Here is a 25,411-nt window from a genome sequence, read left to right as displayed (position 1 = left end):
TCTTTTCCTTTGTTAAGTTTTGTTTAACGCTATGTTGAATTACTGTATATTTTATATTTATTTTTATGGCTTGTAAGAAACTATCTTTCAACATTATGCTGAGCAATAATAAAGACAGTATTGTAGCGGATGTTACATAGAGAGGAAAGGTTCGTCCTCATGTGATTAGTGGGTGTGTGTTGTCTTCCCCCCTCATTCAGTGCGACGTTTTATTAAAGTTGTAAGATGGCGACGGTGCATCTAAGGATCGGGGACCTAGTGTGGTGAGATAACCTTTAAACACTGTTAAACGCTTTCGTTGCCGCTGCATGAACCTGCATTGCCTGCAGAAGTATTGTATTAGTTGGTTTAACGCAAATGATTCTTGTTGGTGTTAACCACATGTAATTAATTTAAGTGTTTGCGTACTAGGTTAGTTGATAGTCAACCCAAACAAATTGCTAACCAAGCTGACTCAGCCAACAGCTGTCGTTAGCTGCTAGCGGACAAGCTACAGGAAAGGTTGAGACTTAATGGAGATAGTTTTTCCGGACACAAACCTGTCTGTTATTAGGTATAAGTTTCAATTCTTCACGACGACGTGTTGAGTAAAGCTTCCATGAAATACTTTAAATTTTGTAATTTTGTGACATGTTGTGGTTGTGACGAGCTTTGCTAGCTCTGTAGCTTAAGCGGATTTCTACTGGAGGTGGATTCGCATCTGCTCGGCTTCCGTGTTAACTGTGGCCGCTCTTTCTCCCGTTTACTTCTTTGGATTTGCATGTTTTCCTCAGAGGCTGAATTCTGGTCAATATAATCCACATATGTGGCTTATTTGTGTGTAGAGGGTTAGGGTTACTTCAAACTGGTCGTCTCATGTCGCTTTGTAGCACTAGTTTCATGATGGTATTATCAACATTACAAAATATACTACAGAGAAAGTGGGACAGGGTCCCTCTTACATAAGGAATACGCATAACAACAATGTTTCCCATCTGTGTCTTTAAACTGGATTAATCGACCAATTCCACAAACGTTACACAGCAATTTTTTGTTTTCTCTAGTTACATGTTTTAGTCGCCAGCTGCTTTGAATATCGTGTTATTAAGCATGTCAGACTTCATACTGACACGTGGCTACTGCTAAATAATATTTAACAGTAGTAGTAGCTAATAGTCTTCAACTGAAAGCATCTGACAGACTATGAAATTAGGTAATGTGGCAAGAGGAAATGTTAGTACAACATATGAGGACATAACAGCAAATTAAGACAAGAAGATTAGATCAAATAGAACCCTATAAACTGACTGAAAAACACCAGGGGATGATAATCATCTATAAACACAATATCAAAATTAAACATCAGGAGCCTCACAGAGCAACACTGCACCTCCATTGTGTTATGCTGAAGGATTTTTGCTATTTTGTCCTGGCTATAGTCCAGTAGTGTGATACAACTGACTGGTTTTGTAGTTCTGCTTTTTTAAGCCACTACTTGCAGTCTTACATTGTCACAACCAAGAGAAAGTAGAGCTGGGTATTCATGGAAATGTCTGTTAAAGTGCTGATAACTGAGATTTGGCACAGCTTTCATACAGCAAAAGAAATAAAGTTCCCAGAAGTCAAATGTTGTTTGAATACAAGCAGCTGTACTGGAACCTTTTAATAATCTTTTGATTTCATCAGAAACTGGCCTATCAAAGAACAAAACTCTGACCAGACAATTGATGGCATCTTTCTGGACTTAATCATTTTCAATACTCAGTACTTTGAATGCATTTGGTACAAAATATGTACTAAGGTCCAACACCAGCAAGACATACACCAAGGCTAAACATATCACTCTTATTTCAGGGGGAAGCTCGGTCGTTACCCACCATGGCCAGGAAAGGTAAGAACTGAAGACATGTCAGTGGCTGGTTCAAATACATTCTTCTATTTGCATGACAATTCTTATGCTAATATAGCTCTATAACACATTTCATCAAATTTCAGATAGTAAGCCCTCCAAAGGACCTGAAAAAGCCCAGGGGCAAAAAATGCCACTTTGTGAAATTCTTTGGAACTGAAGACCAGTAAGTTTGCAGTGTAAGGTTTCTGTCTTGACTGACCTCACAATACCTTCTCCAACAAATGTTTAAGGGCTGTGTCTGTGTGTCTGTCCAGTGCCTGGATCAAAGTAGAACAGCTGAAGCCCTACCACGCTCACAAAGAGGAGATGATCAAGATAAACAAAGGGAAACGCTTCCAGCAGGCAGTCGATGCAGTCGAAGACTTCCTAAAGAAAGCAAAGGGAAAAGAACAGGTGAGGGGGTCGTTTTTGAACAATTAATCCAGCAAATTGTAATGGATCTTGCTTTTATAAAAAGTTTTTATTTATTCTCATTGTCTTTTGGTTCTTCTATAAGTTGTTGGTTTTTGTTGACATGCACCTAAGGTATGAATTTCAGGCTACGTCCGCACTACTACGTTTGCATCTGAAAACGATCTCCGTCCAGACGAGCGTTTTAGCTTTGTATCAGAAATGATCTCTCTCCAGACTAACACACCTGAAAACACACATACGTGACCATTCATGTGCACTGAGCATGAGCATGCCAATGTAAACAGAAAGCAGATTCTCTACTCTGCTGTTGGTTAGATGCAGGAAATACTATGAACGAAGAACAACAAAGACAGTTTCAGCTTTAAAATGCAGATTTTAACTGAACAGCTGCTAGCAAAGACAACAAGGTCAGTAAGACTTGTAATTCGTTATCCATGTCACATTTACCACTCGCAGTTATGATTGATAAGATCCAATCATGTCATTGTTTCCAAAGTTTACTGATTGAGTATGTATAACATTTAATTCACAAACTAACTCTTGGAAAAAACCAGGCATCACAATTTGATGAGATGTAACTGTCTCTCTTAATTTCACATTAGAGTTTTATGATGGGGAATCATGAATGTGTCACTGAACTAATTTAAGAAAAATCTGCATTTTTTGGTAAATTCATTCCTTCAGACAGGTTGTCTGGTTGTTGCATATCACTTTAATGTAAAATTATATCTTTTCAGTATATAGTTTCAGTAATGAGGTACAATAATATTCATGATTTTTGTAAAAGCATACTAACCTAAAAACCTTTTTATGAGAAATTTACAGAGTGACAGAGATACAGAGTGTCGTGGTAACCATAGTAACTCACTCACACACCTGTCTGTGTGTACAGAATGGGGAATAAATGGCAATAACAGATTTATAGATATTTCTCACTTTGTCCTGATGGTTTGCAGAACTCTGTTTCTCTGTCTTGTCTGTCTGTGCGCTGTCGGCGTCTTATCACCCTGTGACCTTAAACTCACCACTGAACAAAATGATTTTACCAAGTGTCTAACTGTGCTCTCCGTGCTACTAGAGACTGTGTATGCTACTCACATGCTATTAGGTTTACTGGGAGATTTAGAAAATATTAGTGTGATACAATCTTATATTGACAGAGACGGAGCTCAGCCCCCTGGCCCAATTTAACCCCCGGCTCTATTATAGGCAGAGCTGAATTTGATGACGATTATGTTCTCCTCTTGAAAAGAAGAGGGGAGGGGCAAAGTCCCGGCAGGAGTTTAAACTTGAATTGCGTTTACTTTCTAACAAGTTTAAAGTTGTCTACAATGAATGGGTCACATTGCTTAAACTATGCACACAACATTGCTATCATACCACAGCCACGGGTACTGAGTTAGCCCAGTGTCTCTGTCTGTCCATGTCTGCACCTGTATTCTGATGAAAGGTCAGGTAGTCAGACCGACTGAGCCAGTGAAGGAGAAAAAACAGTGTTCAACTACAACGCAGTACATGCAGGGCACGAAAACAGCCTAATGAATAATGATCACGGCATGACCATGTTTCATTTTAACTCACACACTCACAAAAAAAAGGTGCATATGTGTCGCAGTCTGGAGCCCTGCAATGTCTGCTAAAAATTATCAGCATTGGCCAATCTCACTCATAGATGATCGGTATCAGTATTGGTGGCAAAAAAAATGTGATCGGGGCATCCCTAGTCGTTAGTTTGTTCAGGCGGACACATGGTCTCTGTCTAGGTCATCTGCCCACCAGAATCAGTTGATTCAACACTGGGGGAAACAGTTTTCTCTTTTGCTCAGTCAAGGTTTATTGTAAAGCCACCCTGAATTCAGAAAGTTATCCTTCAGCTCTTTTGACAGTTTAAATGGCTGCACTAAATAATGATGGTCTGTTTTTGACAGAACTCAGATGGCAAAGGAGACTCAAAAGGAAAGAAGACACCGAACAAGCCTCTGAAAATACTGGAGGAGGATGATGAAGATCTCAGTGCCCTGAAGGACCCCTCTGAGAAGGTCAGTTGGTCCCTGACAAGTTCAAACATTAGTCAAATAGATGTTTACTCAATGTACAGTATTTAGAAAAGAAAAAGAGAGAACACAAGGAGAAGTGAAGAGATGGAGATTCACTTTATAGATTTATAGACTGTTAACAAGTTCTGACCCTCATTCTTCTCTCCTCAATGCATCGAGCCAGATCCTATCACTGTCTGTGGGGAATGTTGATTTCAAAACACCCAGGCATTAGACTGACCCCTAAAACAATTTGGTGAAATTGTCTCCACTAAACCTGTAATGTATATTTTAGTGGCCTACCATTTTAAAGTGATCACATCTGTTAACTGAAGCTTCATGAGGACAGAAACATGCACAACATTCCGCTCATGAGTCTAATACACAAACATTAATAATGGGGCATACAATTTATAAAAAAAAAAAAAACTTATCCACAACATAATCATAAACAAATATAAATAACATAAATAAAAGAATTAAACAAGATTACAGAGTGATTTGAAGTTCTGGTCCACTGACTGGCCTGTGTCAGACCCAGTACTGTCCTTGATTCCCCGTCAGCATATAAACTTGTATTTCTCATTCACATAAATCTGAAAGAAAACCACATCTTCCATCCTGTCCCAGGATCAGTTACTTCACTCACTCATAAGGGCGGTCCTGTGGTGTTTTAGTCTGTTTATCTGCAGGTCTTGAAAAGTCTTGAATTCAATGAATTCAGATTCCCCAAAAAGGCCTTAGTAGGTGGTTTCACATTGAGCCACTGCAAGTGGGGTGGGGGGGTGTGAAATGCTGGGGAAGAATGTTTAACAGTCCTTAAGTATGATTCATGTGGTGATATTAACAAACGGTAAATATAATGGGGTTCATTTTGTTTTAGTTTTAGTTTTTGCTGGATGCATCGGCATTAAGACTTTCAGACCCAGTGGATTAATCCATCCATCAATTTTCTGCTTCTTGGTCCAGGCCAAGTTAATTTCATTAGCTAATTAAGTCTATAATTAGGAATTATTGTTATGTTCTGCTAAGATATACTGGAAAAAATGGATATGATGATAAATAATTCTAGGCCATATCGTCCCAACTGGTTTTTCTTCATACTTTGGTCAGTATTAAATTGCGTTCAATGTTGTGGTTATACCTAAGTGTAAGTTTAACTTGGTGAATCCTGCAGACTAAAATTAAAATACAGCAGAGACATAAAAGGAACCTTGTACCAAGGCTTTGCATTGTAAAAGCCCACAGTAAATATCATCAAAATAACATCAGTACCATGACATAAAAGATCGGTTCACCCAAATTACAAAAACTTATTTTCTGTCCCATCTCTAGTGGTGTCCATGCAGATCAGTTTGGTGTTGTTTGTCCAGGTTTTGAGGTTCTTGTCTGTCTAAGATTTCTGCCTCCACCCTAACAAAGTGAAGGACTCCTCCATCTGTGACAGAGAAATGTCCCCCACTACAGCAGACACCTTTGATTTAGAAGGTGAATGTGTGTCTCTCTCCTCCTTAAGGACTTAACTGACTCTGACCCCGAGCCATCCAGTATTGAGAGGCTGGGGGCTGGACCTGGCTCAGGATTCAAATGGGAAAGCAGTGTAGGTGAACCCCCCCTTCCCACCAAGCCTGCCTTGCCTTGCTGCTCTTCTACCTGACCTTAACCTTTGGCTTTAATCACCAACAACTGCAGACCTTTCCCTTCTGACCTTTTTTGGTGCTCACTCTTGACTACTGAAACTGTGTGTTTGCCGTGGTCACCAACTCTGTATGTGGAGGCCCAAAAGGAGGCTTAGGTTTGGTTGAGTTGACCCAGAAATGTGCAATTTCCTGGTTGGCTTCCTGCTTTCCATTAGCAGCCTGCTCCTCAGGACCAGGGTTGTTGACCACTTGTGAATAAAATGCTCTCAATCCGTTGTGATCACCAGGCTTGTGTTTGTGTGTGTAAAGAAACATTGCACCCCCAGATAAAAGATGAGTCATTAACTGGTCTTCTTTATGTCAGTGGAAACATTTTCACAACCATCAAACATGGTGAGTTGGATGGTAATGTTCTGTGAGCCCAACAGCCCTAATTTTGCATCATTATACAAGAAGTAGTTATTCTTCATAGTGGAAACCGTGCACCCCCCTCCTCAATAACTTTTTTTGAATGTAGTTAATTAAACTCGAACAGTAGAAGCTTGCACTGCCAGCTACTGCTCCTCTCAGCCTTCTTCATGGACTGTTCATGTGTAAACAGAATTGGCACATTTTCTTGTTTCACCTATCATTGTATGCAAAACTCAACCATTTCTTCCATCTAAAGTACTGCGGCAACTCATGCTCATATATTTGCTGCTCATATATTTGCTGCTTTATAAATCTGGATCCAGTTAATTTAATTTTGGTTTCCAGACTGAAATGGATCTTTGAAATCGTGTCATTGTATTTGGGAGTTGTACTGAGTTTACCAGTTTCCACTGACATTGGAAGAAGCAGACAGTGACCAGCTTTGTGGGTCGAACTGATCATTTTAATAGAAGTGCAAGTATTGGAATCAATACTGTCTGGTTTCTGAGGATTCGTGCTCAGCCACTTTCATATTTCTCCAAAATATGACCTCTTTTCACTTTGTCACCTGATATATTTTAAAAGATTACCATATACTTCTAAGTCACTTTCAGGTTCTGGCTGAAACGGTTACACAGTGATCAGTGTATAAATAAATGTAAAGAGATCAGTCATTCTATTCATTATATAAAGCACACACCAGTTGTGTCACTTTCTGCACCTCTGGTTCTGTTGAATGGCAAACTGTTGCTCTCTGTTGGTGTGAGTGTTCTGAGACTACTGTATTTATTAATCCTGGATGAACTGTTCAGCAGTTGAACACCCATAGGGTCCTCATTGGTTTAATTAGCCTTTCATCATCAACAGTTCAGAGCACAATCACAAATTTGTGAGCAGAAACTGTAGAAAATCACGGACCACAATGGGAGCCCTGATGTGTCAGCACTGTGCAGTGTAGATTCAAGGGTTTCTGCACATTATGTTCTGTCAGGTCAATACATATCCATCTGCCATCTGCACAGAGAGAACTGTCCCACTGAACTCTTCTTCTGTTGCAGCCTGTGAAGGATGACCCACATTTCCATCACTTCCTCCTCAGCCAGTCTGAGAAGGTAGGTGCCTCTGCATCTTTATAATGTTTCCTTCTCTGGTTCAGTTACAGGAATGGATGTTATGTTGTCTGTCACCTCATTATATCAGATCTCATTAGATAGCCAGTTTGAGACTCTGTAGATGTGTGTGTCTCTGAATGTGTCAGTTTGGTTCCGGTTTGACCAGTAGAGTAAGATGCTAATGTGGCACCTTGTGTTATCCTCTTCACTTCTGTCTCGACACACACAAGCTGTGTTTCTTGGAGGCAGTAGTGTTTCTCATGGCACAAATCACCCAATTTCTCAGTTGCATTTTTACAGTCAGCCCTAAATGTCCCTGAGCGCAGGCCCATGTTTAATATTTAGCACTTCTGAAAAGTAATTCAAGTCAAATCATAAAGGACAAAAATTTAAATACCAGTCATCACCAATATGTGACTGATCTGCATGTAGTGTTGTTTGTTAGTAACTGTGATTTCATAAAATGTTTACTACATAATTTTGTAATTACATAGTTTTGCTGAAGATACTCTGATGTGAACTTGCAGTGTGAAGTGTGTAGAGTTTATTGATCATCTCTTGATTGTTTGCTCTCTCTCCACAGCCAGCCTCATCAATGGAACCCATTAGCAAGCGCCTGAAGATAATTGAAGAGGTGAAGTAACTGGTCAAAAATTTTTAAACTTAAATGGATTTATGTTAATACGAATTAATCTTTTTCCATGATGTGCTTTACATTTTAAACTATACTGTGTTGAATAACAAAATTTCAGCAGCAGGTTTTGTTCCTTACTGATGTATGTAGCAAACCTGGGTACAACTTGTTTCCTTGAGGATGATGTTGACTGTTGTTTTTGATTGTGCAGGACACAGGGTCAACATCTATCCAAGCAGCCGACAGCACAGCCATCAATGGCAGCATCACACCCACAGATAAAAGGTAGTAACAAAACCTCACTACACCAGTGTTGAACACCATTATCAGTTACTGATGAAATTCAGCTGGAGATGGATCAAAAGGTTAACACAGTGGATTGTTTTTACAGATTTATAACTTAATTTTGTTGTCATTTATCATGCATCAAAAGTGAGATGAACGTGACGATTTGTGTTCCGCCACGCCAGCTTCATGTGTGGCATACACACGCTTCTAATAGTTTTAGTCAGTTGGCAACACTTAGAGGTGATGCAGTGAAACAACTAACATTACGAAACGATCTACAAGTCTTTCGGACCACATGTCAAAACAACTACTCATCAAAGCCTTATTGGAAATGACAACACATCCTTGTGTACGCAATTAAATGACATAATGGACATAAAAGCACAAAAGGATGAAATATATACCCTAATAACAATGGCAGCTTTGGATTTAAAATATGGTACATGGTATTTAGAGACCACGCAGATGTTTTGGACCTGTGATGATGGCCGACTTATCAGAGATTTAAGATTTCCTAGGGCAATCCTCTTGGAACTGTGCTGAGTTGGGTCCGGCTTTGGTGAGGTACAGGGTGAGGCGTTATTGCCTGTTCCCTTACGAGTGCTGAACACACTTGAGTTACTAGGCAAAAATGGCATTTCAGAGAGAACAGGCAGACCAATCTGGACTGTGGCAGTCATCCTTGAGCCGCACAATGCCAGCTGTACAGGATGGAATCATCTGTATGTCAGCCAGGTGTATAAAGTTCCCATACAATGTGGTTGAACAGGCCGATATTACAGTGCAATTTGTGCAATAGCAGCCAGAGACGCTTTCACTGATGTAATCGGTTTGAACGAACACACACACACACACACGCACACACACACACACCACTATTGCGTAATGTTGGCAAAGATTTGGATAGTCTCACATTTTGCCTGGCACATTGCTTCATACCATTTGAGTGTCTATTGAAAACAACGGTGGATGTATAGTGTGTGAAATAAACAAAATACTATTGTAAACATTTTTTACAAATTTCAATCAAGAGAACATGCATTAAGTTCCTTGTGCAGGACACGTCAGGCCCCACCGCATTAACAGCCTCTGCCACACTCCCACCTCGTTTGTTTTCTGTTGTTATTAATGCCAGAGTGCAGAATTAAACCTATTTATTTTGGACTCTACCTCTAACAGCAATACCTCCTCCTCGTAAGTGTCTCTTTGGCGACTTTCTGCTTGGTTTTGCCATTTTTCCTGATCCTGGAGAGAGGGGTATTCCAGGCATTTGTACTCATTAGCATATTAAATTTGGAGGGACAGAGGGTGGACTGTGTTATTCGTCCATGTGGGCTCAATTCCATGTTGATTGGGATGTACAAAGAAAATGTGCTTGCATCCTGCATGTGCACAGTCTACATTCATCTGAATTTTTTGGTGCATATGCATCTTTCCAGCTTTGTGCCCTAACCAGTGTTGGTGAGTCTGTCCACTGCAGCCTCAGGAGGTGTAACCTGGCCTGGTCTTCTGCTGTTGAACGTTGGACGTGTTGTTCACTCTGAGGCTGTTCTGCTTAGCACAGTTGTAAAGAGTGGTTATCTGAGTGACCATAGCCTTTCTGTCAGCTCCAACCAGTCTGTCCATTTTCTCTGTCCTCTCTCATCAACACAGAGCTGCTGCTCACTGGAAGCTTTTGTTGTTGCTGCATTCTGAGTAAAAACTCTTGAGACTGTTGTGAGTGAAAATCCTGGAGATCAGCTGTTTGAGAAACACTCACATCAACAATCATGTCGGTCACTGAGTCCCATTTTTACTCATTATGATGTTTGACCATTAACTGAAGCATCTAAGCAGGTGTACAGGTTTTCCTAATAAAGTGCTCCGTGGGTGTATATGAACGATGCTTTTTTTATTTCATCATTTGTTTGCTCACGTTTTGATTTGTTTGTTGATTCTTGCACTTTGCCTTCCAGGATAGGCTTCCTGGGTCTGGGGCTGATGGGTAGCGGTATAGTTTCTAACCTGCTGAAAATGGGTCACGTCGTCACAGTGTGGAATCGCACAGCAGAAAAGGTGCGTAATGCAACACACAGTCACGGTCAAACAGGAAACTGACGACACATCCAGTTACATCAAATTATGTTTAAAATGCTGTTGAGTGAGCATTGCTGTAATAATTATAGTTTTTTTTTTTTTTTTTTTTTTTTTAAAGCAGTTGATAATAGACCATTAACTCATGACCAGCCATTCACACAGACGTTTCACAAAGAGTGAGAAAAGTTTAGCTGCTGAAAGAAACGGTTAATTGTGGACAAGCACAGTGCAAGAAGAAATTTTGGGGCTGGAACACATCAGATTTTTTTTTAACTGTGTGATATATTGTGTGCATGTATTCTATTGTGTGGATTGTGTTTCTTTTTTAACTTGCATGCACCAATCAGCAGTTGCACTCTAATTTTGTTGTATTTTAAATGCAATGACAATAATGGTTTTTTATTCCAAGATGCATTTCCTCATGGAAACTGATTAAAATGTTATGTTAGAATGAATTTAGTTTAATAATTTCCAAAAGACAAGGTATTGACCAATTCCACAGTAAATTGTGTTTTCAAACAGGATCACATTTATTGTAGCAAAGGTGAACAACACTAATCTGACTATTAAAGGTCGGAGTTTGTGACCTCTGGTGATGCTATAGAGATTTTTTCATTAGTTGGGCCTCGTGTTGTTCATCTCGCACATAAGGACTCTCATATGCAGGGGTGATGCATATTCCTGCAAATGGTGTCACACATTTCCAGTGATCTACTGATGGCAGTAATGCAATAAATGAGGCTGCTTGCTGTTAAACATACACTCCCCTCCAAAAGTATTGGAACAGTGAGGCCAATTCTGTAGACTGAAAACATTTGGGTTTGACACCAAAAGATGAATATGAGACAAGAGATCAACATTTTAGCTTTTATTTCCAGGTATTTACATCTGGATTTGATACACAACTTAGAAGATAGCACCTTTTATTTTGAACACACCCATTTTTCATGTGAGCAAAAGTATTGGAACATGTGACTGACAGGTGTGTATTGTTGCCCAGGTGTGTCCTATTACATTGATTATTCAAACAATAAATAGCACTGAATGTCTACGCTCAGTTTCAGATTTGGATTTTATAGTTTTTATATATAGCATTTATAGTTAGAGGTGTAACTAACATGTAAACTAGAGAGCTGTCTATGGGTGAAAAAAAAGCAATTGTGAAGCTGAGAGAAGATGGAAAATCAATTAGAGCCATTGCACAAACATTGGCATAGCCAGTACAACCATTTTGAATGTCCTGAAGAAGAAAGAAACCACTGGTGTACCAAGTAACAGACATCGAATGGGTAGACCGAGGTAAACAGCAGCAGTTGACGACAGAAACATTGTGAGAGCTGTAAAGAAAGACCCTAAAACAACTGTTAGTGACATCAGCAACAACCTCCAGAGGGCAGGAGTGAAGGTATCAGAGTCTACTGTTCGCAGAAGACTTCATGAACAAAAGAACAGAGGCTAGACCAGAAGATGCAAACCACTCATTAGCAAGAAGAATAAGAAGGCCAGGCTGGAATTTGCCAAAAAAGTACAGAGACGAGCCTGGAAAATTCTGGGACAAAGTTTTATGGACTGATGAGACAAAGGTTAACCTTTACCAAAGTGATGGAAAGGCTAAAGTTTGGAGAAAGAAAGGATCTGCTCATGATCCCAAACATACAAGCTCATCTGTGAAACGCGGTGGAGGTAATGTCATGGCTTGGGCTTGCATGGCTTCTTCTGGAACGAGCTCATTAATCTTGTAACACATGATGGCAGCAGCAAAATGAACTCAGAAGCCTACAGAAACATTTTGTCTGCCAATTTAAAGAAAGATGCAACCAAACTGATTGGGAGATCCTTCATCATGCAGCAAGATAATGACCCAAAACACACTGCAAAAACAACAAAGGAGTTCATCAGGGGCAAGAAGTGGAAGGTTTTAGACTGGCCAAGTCAATCTCCAGACTTAAACCCTATAGAGCATTTTACCTGCTAAAGAAGAGACTGAAGGGAGTAACCCCCCAAAAGAAACAACAACTGAAAGAGGCTTCGGTGAAAGCCTGGAAAAGCATCACAAAAGTTACTTATACACTTTAATCTATTTTAAGTCTATCTGTTGCAATACTTTTGCTCACCTAAAAATTTGGTGTTCCATTACAAATAATGCTATCTTCTAAGTTGTGTATCAGATCCAGATGTAAATACCTGGAAATAAAAGATGAAATGTTGATCTCTTGTCTCATATTCATCTTTTGATGTCAAACCCAAATGTTTTCAGTCTACAGCAAAAATAAAGGAATTGGCCTCACTGTTCCAATACTTTTGGAGGGGAGTGTAGATGTAAGCAATGCAGGATTTACCACTTTTAACAAATCAACTTTACAAATGTTTTATGAGGAAGGAAATTAGTTGACACTTTTGCTGTGTGTCTTGGTGAGTAACTCTAAATTTCAACAACATGGAAACTCCATAAAGTAGCTTTAATAAAACTGTAGAACGGTCATGTAGGTGTGTGTTTTCTGCTAATGACTCCTGTCTGCTGTGCTCCAGTGTGACCTGTTCATCCAGGAGGGGGCCAGGTTAGGCCGGACTCCTGCAGAAGTGGCTTCCATGTGTGACATCACTTTCTCCTGTGTCTCTGACCCAAAGGCTGCCAGGGATGTGAGTATCATCTCATCTACAGTAAATGACTTCCTATTGAGGTGTGAATAACGGGCTCATGGGTAAAAACTTCTCCATGTTTTTGTATCTACTGCTATTCAGTTGGTGTTGGGACCCAGTGGAGTGCTGCAGGGAATCAGGCCAGGCAAATGCTACATAGAGATGTCCACTGTAGACCCAGAGACCATCACAGAACTCTCACAGGTATACACCAGTACGCACACACACACACACACTAAAGTAGCCACAATTTTTGAAAAAACATATATTAAATATATGTTTTAAATTATTTATTCAATTGGCAGGTGATCACGTCGCGGGGCGGTCGATTCCTGGAGGCTCCAGTGGCGGGAAGCCAGCAGCTCTCCAATGATGGGATGCTGGTCATCCTGGCAGCTGGAGACAGAACAGTCTACGAAGACTGCAGCAGCTGCTTCCAGGCCATGGGCAAGACCTCCTTCTTCCTGGGTATGTAGAGTGTAATGTGTATAGTCAGCCCAATGATAGTGGGCAGATGAAACAGGCTTCAGTGTAGCTAGTGTGTCACAATTCTGGATTAAATTGGAATCACTGAGATCATGATTTTTTTTTCAATATGAATATTAATTGCACTCATTTATCTAATACAGTCTGATATAAGACTGGCACATCAGCTTTAGACAACAGAAAGGGAAGCCTCCTGTATTTAGCTTCAAAAGCTAAAGTATTTAAACGACTTCATCAATCTGACACTGAACATAAAAACAATCAACTTCAGGATCTTGTCTCTTCTATTCACAACCTTTGTGGGTTGGATTCATTTTGTCATTTGTCCTTCCACAAATTTTCTCTCATGTTGTCATTTGCTGGTGTCTCTCACTGGGTTTATTTTCCTCACTGCTGGTTTCTGCTGCTCTGAACCACGTGGTGTAACGATGCGTTGTCATTTGTTGAGGGGAAAAAGTAAGAATGCTTGTTTTGATGCAGCTGATGTCCTTGATGAAAATTGTTGTCTTATAGAGTTTGAATGTAGATCATGATTTTAATAGGATTAAATGTGCAGCCCTGCTGTTGGATTGGATGGTGACAGTTGAGATTACATTGTTGCTTTTATGTGTCGGAACGGTACAGGTGAGCTGTGAGCTGTACGCTGCGCTGAGCGTCGGTTCATGTTTGAGTGCGCAGGACATGACAAAAGCAGTGGCAAAGAGTGTGTGCACCTCTGTGTGTTCATGACAACAGAACATTGTTTGCACATACAGTTCTACTGTGAGTCCAGCATAATAGAGAGAAACTGAAACTGGTATCGATCCAATTGACACTAAAGTCAATCTTCAAAAACAAGACGTTATATCAAAAGTATTGATATTTTGGGATCGATCTGCCCACCCCTAAAAAAAAAAAAAAAAAAAAAAAAAAAAATCACCCATGTCAATGTAACAAAAAAGACCTTTCATAACAATGATCCTTTGAAAGCAGAGATTCTCTGAGCAATCACTTGTCCCAGCTGTTGTATCAGCTTTGATAGTTCAGAAGACCTTCTGTATTGAATCACAACCATCCTCTGCTAAATGGACCTGTGTTGAACTAAAATCACAGCAGCCAACATGTTTGGACCTTAAATAGAAAATCTTACAATCTAAATCTTAAATTCAGACTCTGATCCTACCATAAGCTGCCTCAGCACAAATCCAGATCCATCAGACCAGGCTCTGTTTTTCCAGGCCTCATCTGCAACATTGCATGTATAAGCAGGTGTACAGCTGTTCCTAATAAAGTGCTTGGTGAATATATATATATATATATATATATATATCTGACATTTCAGATCAAAGTCTCACCTCTGCTTTCCAGTTTCTGTTCCTTTGTTCAGATTGCTCAACAAGCCAGATGATGCTCTCTGGTTTTCCATTATTCCAGGCCAACAGAAATTTAGGCACATAACAGTTTCAACACAGAGACTGCAACATGTTTCTCCTTTTATGTATGTATAAAATATATATGTGTGTGTATATATATATATATATATATGTGTGTGTGTGTGTGTGTTAAGGTGAAGCAGGGAATGCAGCAAGGATGATGCTGATCCTAAACATGGTGCAGGGCAGCTTCATGGCCACCATTGCAGAGGGGCTCACTCTGGCCCAGGCCACTGGCCAATCACAGCAGACCTTCCTGGACATCCTGTGCCAGGGCCAGATGGCAAGCACCTTTGTGGACCAGAAATGCCAAAGTAAGTCAACACAAAGGAAGTTTAAAGTCATCCGTTTATTGATTTACCTGCACCTTGCTTATTAGTTGTTTTTTTTCATTGTATTTATTTGTACATTTTCTCCTTTCAATCTTAAATGGTGACATGTTCAGCTTTTGGCCATAGAAAAATTGGTTATATTAACATTGTCAGACAGACAGTTTCAAACAAAATCTGTCCATCCATCCATTTTCAACCACGTAATCTGGGAACCAGTCATGGTCGCGGTAGCAGTGCACAGCTCTGGCTCTGGAAATCAAACTTCTGGAGAGGGGCTGGACTCTCTCCTTTTCTGGAGTTGCCCAGGGTGAGAGGGGCAGGGTGAATGTGGAGAGACTGACAATGCAAGTAGGGGGAAGACTCTGACTGTTGTCTGTGCTTGTGCAGTTTGGAGTATCAACTCTTCTTACAGTCTGCGGGTCAGGTCCTGTAAGGGGTATTACATAGAAACAGTTCTCCTGGGGGACTTGAACACCACATGGGTAACACCTGGAAGCGAGTAAGTGGGAGGAACAGCCTGCCTGATCTAAACCCAAGTGGTGTTTTGTTGTTGGACTTTTGTGCTATTCATGGATTGGCTGTAACAAACACCATGTTCGAGGATGAGGTGATTCATAAGTGTACTTGGTGGCCTTAGGCCTCAGCTCAGTGATGGACTTTGATTGTATCAGATCTGCGGCCATATGTCTCAGACGCTCTGTGAAGAGTGGAGGAGAGGTGTCAACTGATCACCACTTAAGGAAGACAGCCTGGAAACATGAAGTGAGGGGGAGTTGAGAGCTTCTGCCTGTGGCTGGTTGAGGTATCCGGGGTGGACCCAGAACACAATGGAGAGATTATATATCTCATCTGGACTGGGAACGCATCAGGATCCCCCAAGAGAAGCTGGAAAATGTCTCTGGGAAAGAGGGACATCTTGACTACCTTGCTTGACCTGCTGCTGCCACGACCCCCAACCCAAACTGAAAATATTGTACCTTTTTATAAATAAAATATAGTTGTTTTTTTTTTAATTCGCATTTATGATAACCTTCCTTCCTGTTTCTTCCAGATATTTTACAGGGCAACTTTAAGCCAGACTACTATTTGAAACATATTCAGAAGGATCTGAGGCTAGCTATCTCCATGGGCGACATGGCCAACCATCCAACCCCAATGGCTGCAGCTGCCAATGAGGTACAACTGTTTAATTTATTCATGTTTGCTTGTGTACACTTTTACGCCTCCATGCCAGCGACAGCCCAGACCAGAGGTTTTCAGGTTATCTGTCTGGCACCATTCTCATGGACGCAATATCTCATTGACACCTTGAGAAACTTCTTCAAACTTGGTACAAACATTCACTTAAGAAGTGATTAGATTTTGGTGGTGAAAGGTCAGAGGTCACTATGATTTCACAAAACACATTTTCTCTGTGACTACATCATACAACAATGTAACCATGTGTCCATTTGCGTAGACACAAGCTTGCAAGCACAGCACCAGATGATGGAGAGCCTGGTGTGCCCCCGACAGCTCACAGTTTACAATTTACTTAGCCTGTTAAGCCCTAGGGATGCTGGGGGTTATGCCATGCCTAGACAGACATACTCAAAATAGATTAAGCATAGCTCCACAACCATCAGGTCCATTTGCAAGAGCTTGGTTACTATAGCTGAGTAAATTGTGATAAACCAAAGGAAAAATGTAATTATTTTCCTCCCCTAGAATTTATTTAAAAATTACACACTGGATAACACCATGATAACAATGGTCCCATGCGCTGGGATGCCAATGATTTCATTCAGCAACTTCATGACTACAACTGTAACAATGTATGTAGAAATACCACAAAGCATAAACTCTACAAAGGTTTTAGTATGGACGGGGCCAGGCAGATTCTCCACTTGGACAAGGTACCCAAAGTGTGCCGACACACACAATACAACCCTTAGCCACTTCATGTGTATCATCAGATTCTACCATTGTGCACAAAACGTATAAAATCCATGCAGTGAAGGCCTCTTGTCCTTACACACAGGGGTAGTATCACAAGGAACCAAGTCTCATAGGAGTGGGACATGCCATTCGAAACCTCAGGAGATGTAGAAAAGGATAGCGCTGTGTGTTTAAACTGCAGTACCTCCAAACGCGTGCCAGATGGCAACAAAAGACTGTGTATGAAATTCAGGCTTGGGGGGGGGTCTCTGCTATCCAAGCCCCCATCTCGGCCGGGACAGGCGGGAAAATAGTATGGATAGACTCAGAATTACCAAGAAAGGGTAAGGAAACAATATCCTTTTGTTTGGATTAGAACCGCTTTGGGATTTAATGGAATATTTAGTCTTAAACCCACAATTTGACATGGGGACTATAAAATATGAATTTTGGCCCTGTGTTTGCTTTGGAGCTGACATGAGCTGCTTAGCTCAGGCCACGCTATGATTGCTATCAATGGAACAAGTAGCTTCTCTAGTTTCATACGACACTCAGCATGGTGGGATGGAGTGAGCGGATTACATGTACTGTTGCGTTTCATTTCGACTGTTTACATTGATGATGGTCTTATTTTGAAACAAATACTGAAATTTTACAGGCAGTTATTCTGCCAGACAGGGTCTGTCGGGCTTAAGAGGTTAGTTAACTTTATAAAAAATTAGCTAGCATTAAACCAGCTGACACTAGACTGAAACCAGCTGACACAAGACTGAATGCAAATAGGACACATGAATATGCTAATTAACATATTAAATTATCTAGCAACATTTAGCGATTACTTTCAAGCTGAATCCACAGTTTTCACACTTGACCATACACGGTCCAGACATGTACCGCGTTTTGACCTATGCTGTGTCAAGTGTGAGTACGGTCACACTCGCACTTGCTGTTTTTAGGTGCATAAATGTTTTCACACTGACAAGAACGACAACATGCAGTGCACTATAACCAGCCAGATGTTGCACTCAAAACAGTCCAAAAATTGAGTGTAAAACGCTGGACACTTCCCACCCTTAATGATCACCATATTGGTGACCATTGAGGATGGGAACATTGATTAAAATCAATGTTAATCAATTGTGATTAAAACTTTCCTTCAGCTCCACCCTCACTGAAAATATCAAGGACAACGATATGGGAGATGAGCACATTCATGCTCTCAAGGTTATGAACCCCTCAAGAATTTAATAACCTTTTTATTTTATTGAACCCACATCTGTTGCTCTGGCTCACCCTTTGAAAAAAAGTACTTGAGGAAAAAAGCAGGATTATGTATTAGAGGAAACTCAGCTGCACCCAGGGACTTGAGTATTGCAGAGTGCATCGTCTCTGAAGCCATAGAGATTAGATGAGTAGACGATGGGCACCTGGGAACAGGAGTCTAAAAGACTGGATCATCAGATCCAACAACTATCTCTCTCCTTTCTACCAAGATATGAATAAATGCTAAATTAACCAGAGGAGTGAAGCAAGAATCTGCATTACAACTGATCATTTTTTTCTGTTCCCATGCAGGTATACAAGAGGGCTAAGGCACTGGACCAGTCAGACAATGATATTTCTGCAGTCTACAGAGCCTACATTCACTAGAAAGGGGTGTGACCTATCCTCTGGACCACACAGTCTTTAATCCATTCTTATTTCTCCCTCATCATTTACTGTTTTTTTTTTTTTTGTTTGTTTGTTTGTTTGTTTTTTGTTTTTTAAAATTTTAGTAATTTTATTTCATTGGTCCCCAGCGCCAGCTGTTACTTGCCCACAAGTCGCAGGATGTAATTCCTTTTTTAGAGGCAACAACCTTGAGCATTGTACTGACTGTACTGGGGAAATGTACGCTGTAAGGCCTGGGACACGCTGCCTGCATTACCTGTGCATGGCCGTCGTAGAACGTCTTGATTTTCATGTGAACAGGTTAGAGTGTCCACACAGCCTGCGTGAGACACAAGTCTGCAGCGCCACAGCTAGTGTGAAAAGAGGAAAAGATCCGTTGATAGTATTGACATCATACCAGCAACGTTACATAAAACACGTGTTTCACTATAGTGTCGACATCTAGGCTGAATGTCACAGACATGGAAACAATATACAGTAGTATTTTTTTTTTTTTTTTTTTTTTAGCCATTTTATCAACAGCATGTGGAGACAGTGGGGACCATATGTACTGTATGGTCATAGCAGAAACCCAGTGCAGGGTATAGTTATATTGTGTCAATAATTTGGTGGAGGCCGGTCACCGTGTGTGTGTGTGTGTGTGTGTGTGTGTGTGTGTGTGTGTGTGTGTGTGTGTGTGTGTGTGTGTGTGTGTGTGTGCATATGTGCATCAGTGCGGGGCTCTGAATGAGGCTAAATAAGGTGAAAAGAAATCAAATATTGAATTGATGGCGGCGGCAGCAGCACGCGCTGGGGGTGTGGACACAGTTCTGCGAGGTGGCTATCATGCAGGTGTAACACAGGCCGTGTGTCCCGGGCATAAGAGTTCTCCGGATGAGGTTGTAGCTCTGCACTGCTGCAGTTTCTGACAAGACAAAGAATAGTAGATGTAAAGCAGGGTGTCTGTGGCTGCCAGGTCCAGTGCTCCTGTCAACAGCATGTTGTGTGACTCCAGATGAATTGCTGTCAGGTTTTGTGGATGCAGTAACCCTTAAGATTTTTTTTTTTTGTTCATGTTCAAATGAAGAGTTTTATTTAATTGAGTGTGATATTTGCTTTTCTTTTTAAATGTCCAGAATTCCATGAGAGAACACCAAGAACATGCAACTGCATTGCCTTAATATTGTAACCCCTCAAGTCCTTTAATGATAGATGTATTTATTTATGTTTCTTTCCAGGTCTTCTTGGTGCAGTTTGTTCATGGCTTGTTTCTGTATTTCATGATGATGATGATGTTTCCTTTTACGTTGGTGTTAATGATCTTTCTTGAACAGGTTAAGGACAGAGCAACAGATGTGTTGAGGCCTTAAAATGCAGTAATAATTGATGTTTCTCATGAAGACTTGAGATTTCCACATTTGAAACCCTTCATTTTTTTGTTTGGAAGAGTTCTCACTTCTACTGTGTTTTTCTTTTTTAATACATTAACCTGCAACTAGATAAATCCACTGTATGAGTTGCATTTTAACTGAAGTTCATAATTAAGCCCCAGTGTCATGTTTTTTTTTTTTTTTTTTTCTGCTAAGTTATAAAAACTTATGGGTGGGTTTTGATGCAAAGTTTAGAACCTCATCTAAAATACTCAATTAAAAATCAAACTAATGAAGCAGGTTTTGTTAGTGGGGAGAAGACTGACACTGACAAACTGTAGAATAAATCCAACGTCCTCAGCCCCACACGCACAACTCATTTCAGCTAAGCTGTTGTTACGTTTCCATATTGACTGAATGAACATAGGTGTGTTTTATTTTTTATTTCTTGCGTTGCCCCCAAAAAGAGTTGGAGGGGCAAGAGGTGGCCATGTGACGGTGGGGGCAGTCTTCACTAGACAGTAGAGGTCCTCACAAGTCCACTGGGATCTTAGTAAGCAAGACCTGATCCGGGTCTGGAACCTGACTGATGAATTGGCCAGCCGGTGTTATCGGCTGATAGACGCTCCTGACAGATTGATCGACATGTTGGATGTCAGTGCAGAGCTAATGGAGATCTGTTAGAGGTCAGTAACACTGAAATCTCCTGTTCACTATGCCACAATGCTTCAATTAACAAATTCAAGGGATTGTGATTAAACTATTTGTTTCATGTTGTTCAAAAGTGAAAAGTATTTATTTAATATATTTTACCACATTTTTTAACTCTCAAATGTTGATGCTGTACTGAGTCTGTTGTGCTCCACCTGGGCCCAGAGGATTTTCTGATCTGGTCAGACAGGATGTTGTTCTGTTACTGAACGTCTCAGGTCCATGGATCCAAGCAAACTTTTGTGATAAAATCATGACATGTTAATGTTTGTTAGTGCTGGAACAATGTTCTGCATCAGGTGTGATTATTCTCCAGTCTGTTCTAATCGGTCGTTCTTCTGAGTTCATTTATGCATGTCAGGTTTTCTGTGGGGGCCATTTTGGATGGGGCCAAAGTTTTGGACCTGTGAAGACCTCTACTAGGTGGCCTGACCCATACCTTTACATCAGTATGCAGGTGCAGATGACGATGCCCAACATATGCAAAATAAACATGGCACAGTTTTGCTCACTCCCTGAGAACATGAACCACTTACGATGAACCCAGATCCTCAAACTGGGCTCGTCAAAGACCCGACAGGCACAAATCAAACAAGGCCGCTTTAATGTGTCGGTGCCTATTGGAGCGCCTTTCACTCCACCAGTAAAATCTGCACATGGATCACAATGTGTGAATTGTAGCTCTGTGTGTGTTAGGGTACTGAGCCATGTTCCTTTTTTTGTCAGGTTTGGCCAAATTCACATCAGTGCTAATCTGTTCATGCAGAAATGAGTCATGATGGCAAATATATATTTTTGTTTCCTTGTGATTCTTATAAAATAAATAGAGAAAAATGTGTCTCAAGAAGGAACACTCAACCTCACTGTCAACATGTGGGTTGAGACAGTGATTTAGACACGAGCCGTGTGTAGCCCTGCTGTAACTCATCAGCGTGCACCGTCAGACCCAAACCTGTAATCCCTCTGATGCAGGAAAAACCACCTTGTGGTGGTTTGTTCTTTTACAGTTTTGATCAGTTGAAACTACGTGAATGAGTTTCTCATAAAACACACATGAAACAGACTGATTTAGTTACATGTTAAGAATCCAGCACCACATTATCTGCCAAACAATGTTTCAGTTTTTCTTGGGTTACACATCACATTTAAACAAGTTCTTTTAGACGACAGATGTAAATAGCATATTAGGTTGAGAAGAGTTTCTTTTATATCTACAATAACCGAAATTAATGAAAACTTCTCTTGGTTTTGACTCTACAGAGCAACTGTCTAACATCTTTGTGTCTTAATACTGTAGATTGGTCAGTTCAAGTGTAAATGGTTTATTGATATGTGGCTTATATAATCTGTCTTATTATCACATTAAAATGACAATGACTTGGCTCCAGTTACAGAAAGGAGGATGTAACTTTGGTTTTGGGGATATATGATTTTGTGTACATGTGGAAATATCAAGACTTTTGTGCTGTTTAATAAATCCTCTCCTGATTACTGACATTCATGCATGTTTCATGACTGATCTGGTTTTATCAATCAATCAGACTTTACAGAATAAAAGCAATAAAAAAAAACAACCCCAGAACAGAACAGTAAATGACCATGTTATAAATAAAAACAATAAAAATAAGACTATAGGAACTGTGGAAAAACTATCATTAATCTCATAAATTTGCACTGAGGCAACAATGAAGACTGGAAGCAAAGATAACAATAGAGCGATTAAGATAAAATAAGAAAATAGTGAAACAGGACATTAAAGTGAGTAAAACCAGAAATAAAAGTTAGGATATTATAAATCAAATGGTTAATAGCTGAGGTTGCAGAGTTTTGAATGAGCTCAAGTCTCTGGTTTTTTTCAGGAGTCAGTAAGTGTGTTGAAGTAACCAAGATGGCATGAATCAATCTTTCAGCATTTTTTTGATAAACTGGAACAATTTCAGCTTTATCCTTTGAGGGTTGTGTGAGCTGACTGGTGTCAGGCCTTGTGATGGACTTGGTCATCAGATGGAGTATTAGGGCTTCATTGAGGAAAGAAAGAATTTAGACATTTTGAGAATAGTCATAATATTACAAGAATAAAGTTGTAATTTTACAAGAAAACGTCATAATATTTCGAGAATAAAGTTGTAATATTACGAGAATTAAAATTGTAAAATTTCAAGAGAAAAAAACATACCTTTTAGGAATATTACAAGTGAGCAACAAAATGGGTGAAAGGACCGTCAGTGGCAGCCTGAGCTGCTTCTGGCAGCTGCTGTTTGTCTGTCTAACAATAGAAAAGACTCAGTTTCTTCAACCTATGCTAAAGTAGAGCTTCACAGGAAGCTCCACCTCCACATTCCTCATTTTAAAGTTTCTGATATTTCCTCTCTAAAACAACACAGAGTCTAATAATCATAATTTTATGAGTTTTTCTTGAATTATCATGATTTTATTTTCTTCAGTGTGGCCCATCGTATGGTCGACAGATGTCAACTTTGAGAATATTGGCCCTGAAGTGGAAAAGCGTCTGTTTTCCAGCATCTTTGAGGTGAGGCCTTTTCACCTGGAGGTAAGACCTTCCATATAATAATAATAATAATACATTTTATTTAAAGGCACCTTTCTTGGCACTCAAGGACACTGTACAGAGTTACACAAATAAAAAAAACACATTAAGAAGAAGCAACAATAAAAATGAAATATAAAAATAAAAACAATACAAAAGTGACAGAGCAATTGGCATCAGATGGAAAAGGCAGTTTTAAACAGATGTGTTTTGAGTTGTGATTTGAAATGGGGGAATGAATGGATATTGCTGAGTTGGGGTGGTAGTAGATTCCAGAGACGGGGAGCAGAGCAGCTGAATGCTCTACTCCCCATGGTGGTGAGACGGGCGGAGGGGACAGACAGGTGTGTGGAGGAAGAGGATCTGAGGGAGCGGGAGGGAGTGGGAACATGGAGGAGGTCGGACAGATATGGGGGGGCGAGGTTGTGGATGGCCTTAAATGTTAATAGAAGGACTTTGAATCATCACAAAGTCTCGTCATGTTATTCTCAGCTGCAGTGATGAAACTGTGTGTGTGGACACTGTCAGGAATCCTGTTGGATTCAAATGCAAATGTAGCTGTTTTTGTTTATTGTGGCAGACTCTGTTTGTTAGAAGCTGTTTTAAAACTGGAAGGCCTGGACCAGCTAAATAATTCCACTGATCTATAAAAACATTTCTCTGCTGATGTGATTGGCCAGCAGGTTTTAATCTGATCCTGTGAAGTTAACCTGGTCTGGAGTAGGTGAGCCACGTAGCATGTGCCAGCTCTGTGGTTCATTCAACATGAGTCTGGATTTTTTTGTTCTTGAAAAGCTCTACATCAACAGATCATAATGCTTCTCATCTAAAATCATACCTATAGCAACATCCCTTCATTATAGTTTAAAGACAGGGAGCCATTGGAATCTGAGAATGATGGCATATCTGGTATTCACCCTAAAATATCAGGTCACGATGTAAATGTCAATAAGATGCACTTTTACAGGTTTGGGTTTTAAGGACTTATTGCCATGACAACAGCTCCAGATGAAGTCTGACACCAGCTTCAAAGAAAACAAAGTCCAGACTCATGTCACATCATCAACAGTCTAACCTGGATAACTTATCTATCTATGAAGAACAGGGCCAGTTAAATTGTCACATGGTACGCTTTTTCAGAATGGAACGCCATCTAAATCAATATTAAATACATAAAGAAATAAATACAGCAATGAAATAAATCCTGAAATAAATAAAGTGGAAATATATGATAAAATATAAATTTATTTATTTTTTATTTGTCAAAATAAAATAAATAAATGAATAGCTATATAAATGAATAAATAAATGAATAGCTTTTTATTTTAAAAAAATGACATTTTTATTTATTTCAGGAGACTTTATAATTATATACTTTGGGTAAGCTTGTTCAGTGTGTGATTCAGTGCTGTTCTGGTGCTGTTGCTTTGGTATGAATCTGTGAGATAACCACGCAGCCTCATTTGAATATAACATATGGAAATATAAAGAAGCTAAATGTGGCATTAAGAAAAAAATGTCTCCGTAAATAAATAAATGTGGAGTTTTAAAATAAAAGTCCCTTGAAATAGATGAAAATTTCATTTTTAAAATAAAAATCTTTTAAAAATTTATTTATTTCGAGATTTGTTTCATAGCTGTATTTATTTATTTATTTAATATTCTGTGCAGTGTCAGTTATTAGGAAGAAACCTCACCTTAGACCTCATCACAAAAGTCAACATCTGGAGTCTGCAAAGCAACATCTGGATAAGCCAGAGTGATTTTGGAAACAAGTGCTGTGGACAAATCTTTGGCCACAATCACAAAGGTGTGTTTGATGCAAAGAACATTAACTGTTCAG

The 25,411-nt window shown here is 39.8% G+C and overlaps 1 protein-coding gene across 2 annotated transcripts; it reads left to right on the top strand.

Annotated features, from left to right (window-relative positions):
• Window positions 1-150: 150 nt before the first annotated feature.
• glyr1 (glyoxylate reductase 1 homolog (Arabidopsis)) lies at window positions 151-22,517 on the top strand. 2 transcript variants are annotated; one of them, XM_056401177.1, is made up of 16 exons: window positions 151-263; window positions 1,834-1,870; window positions 1,975-2,054; window positions 2,146-2,284; window positions 4,234-4,344; window positions 5,858-5,941; window positions 7,451-7,504; window positions 8,088-8,138; window positions 8,350-8,423; window positions 10,382-10,481; window positions 13,032-13,142; window positions 13,245-13,346; window positions 13,448-13,610; window positions 15,175-15,354; window positions 16,424-16,548; window positions 18,865-22,517. In XM_056401177.1, exons 1-16 carry the CDS (start codon window positions 226-228, stop codon window positions 18,937-18,939), a joined length of 1,524 nt encoding a protein of 507 aa, XP_056257152.1. In that variant the 5' UTR covers window positions 151-225; the 3' UTR covers window positions 18,940-22,517. The 2 variants fall into 2 exon arrangements, with proteins under 2 accessions (XP_056257152.1, XP_056257153.1); XM_056401178.1 differs by lacking the exon at window positions 5,858-5,941.
• Window positions 22,518-25,411: the final 2,894 nt, after the last annotated feature.

The sequence above is a fragment of the Seriola aureovittata genome, chromosome 17 (genome assembly GCF_021018895.1).
Source record: "Seriola aureovittata isolate HTS-2021-v1 ecotype China chromosome 17, ASM2101889v1, whole genome shotgun sequence".
NCBI lineage: Eukaryota > Metazoa > Chordata > Actinopteri > Carangiformes > Carangidae > Seriola > Seriola aureovittata.
This window is presented reverse-complemented; position numbering and strand designations above follow the sequence as displayed.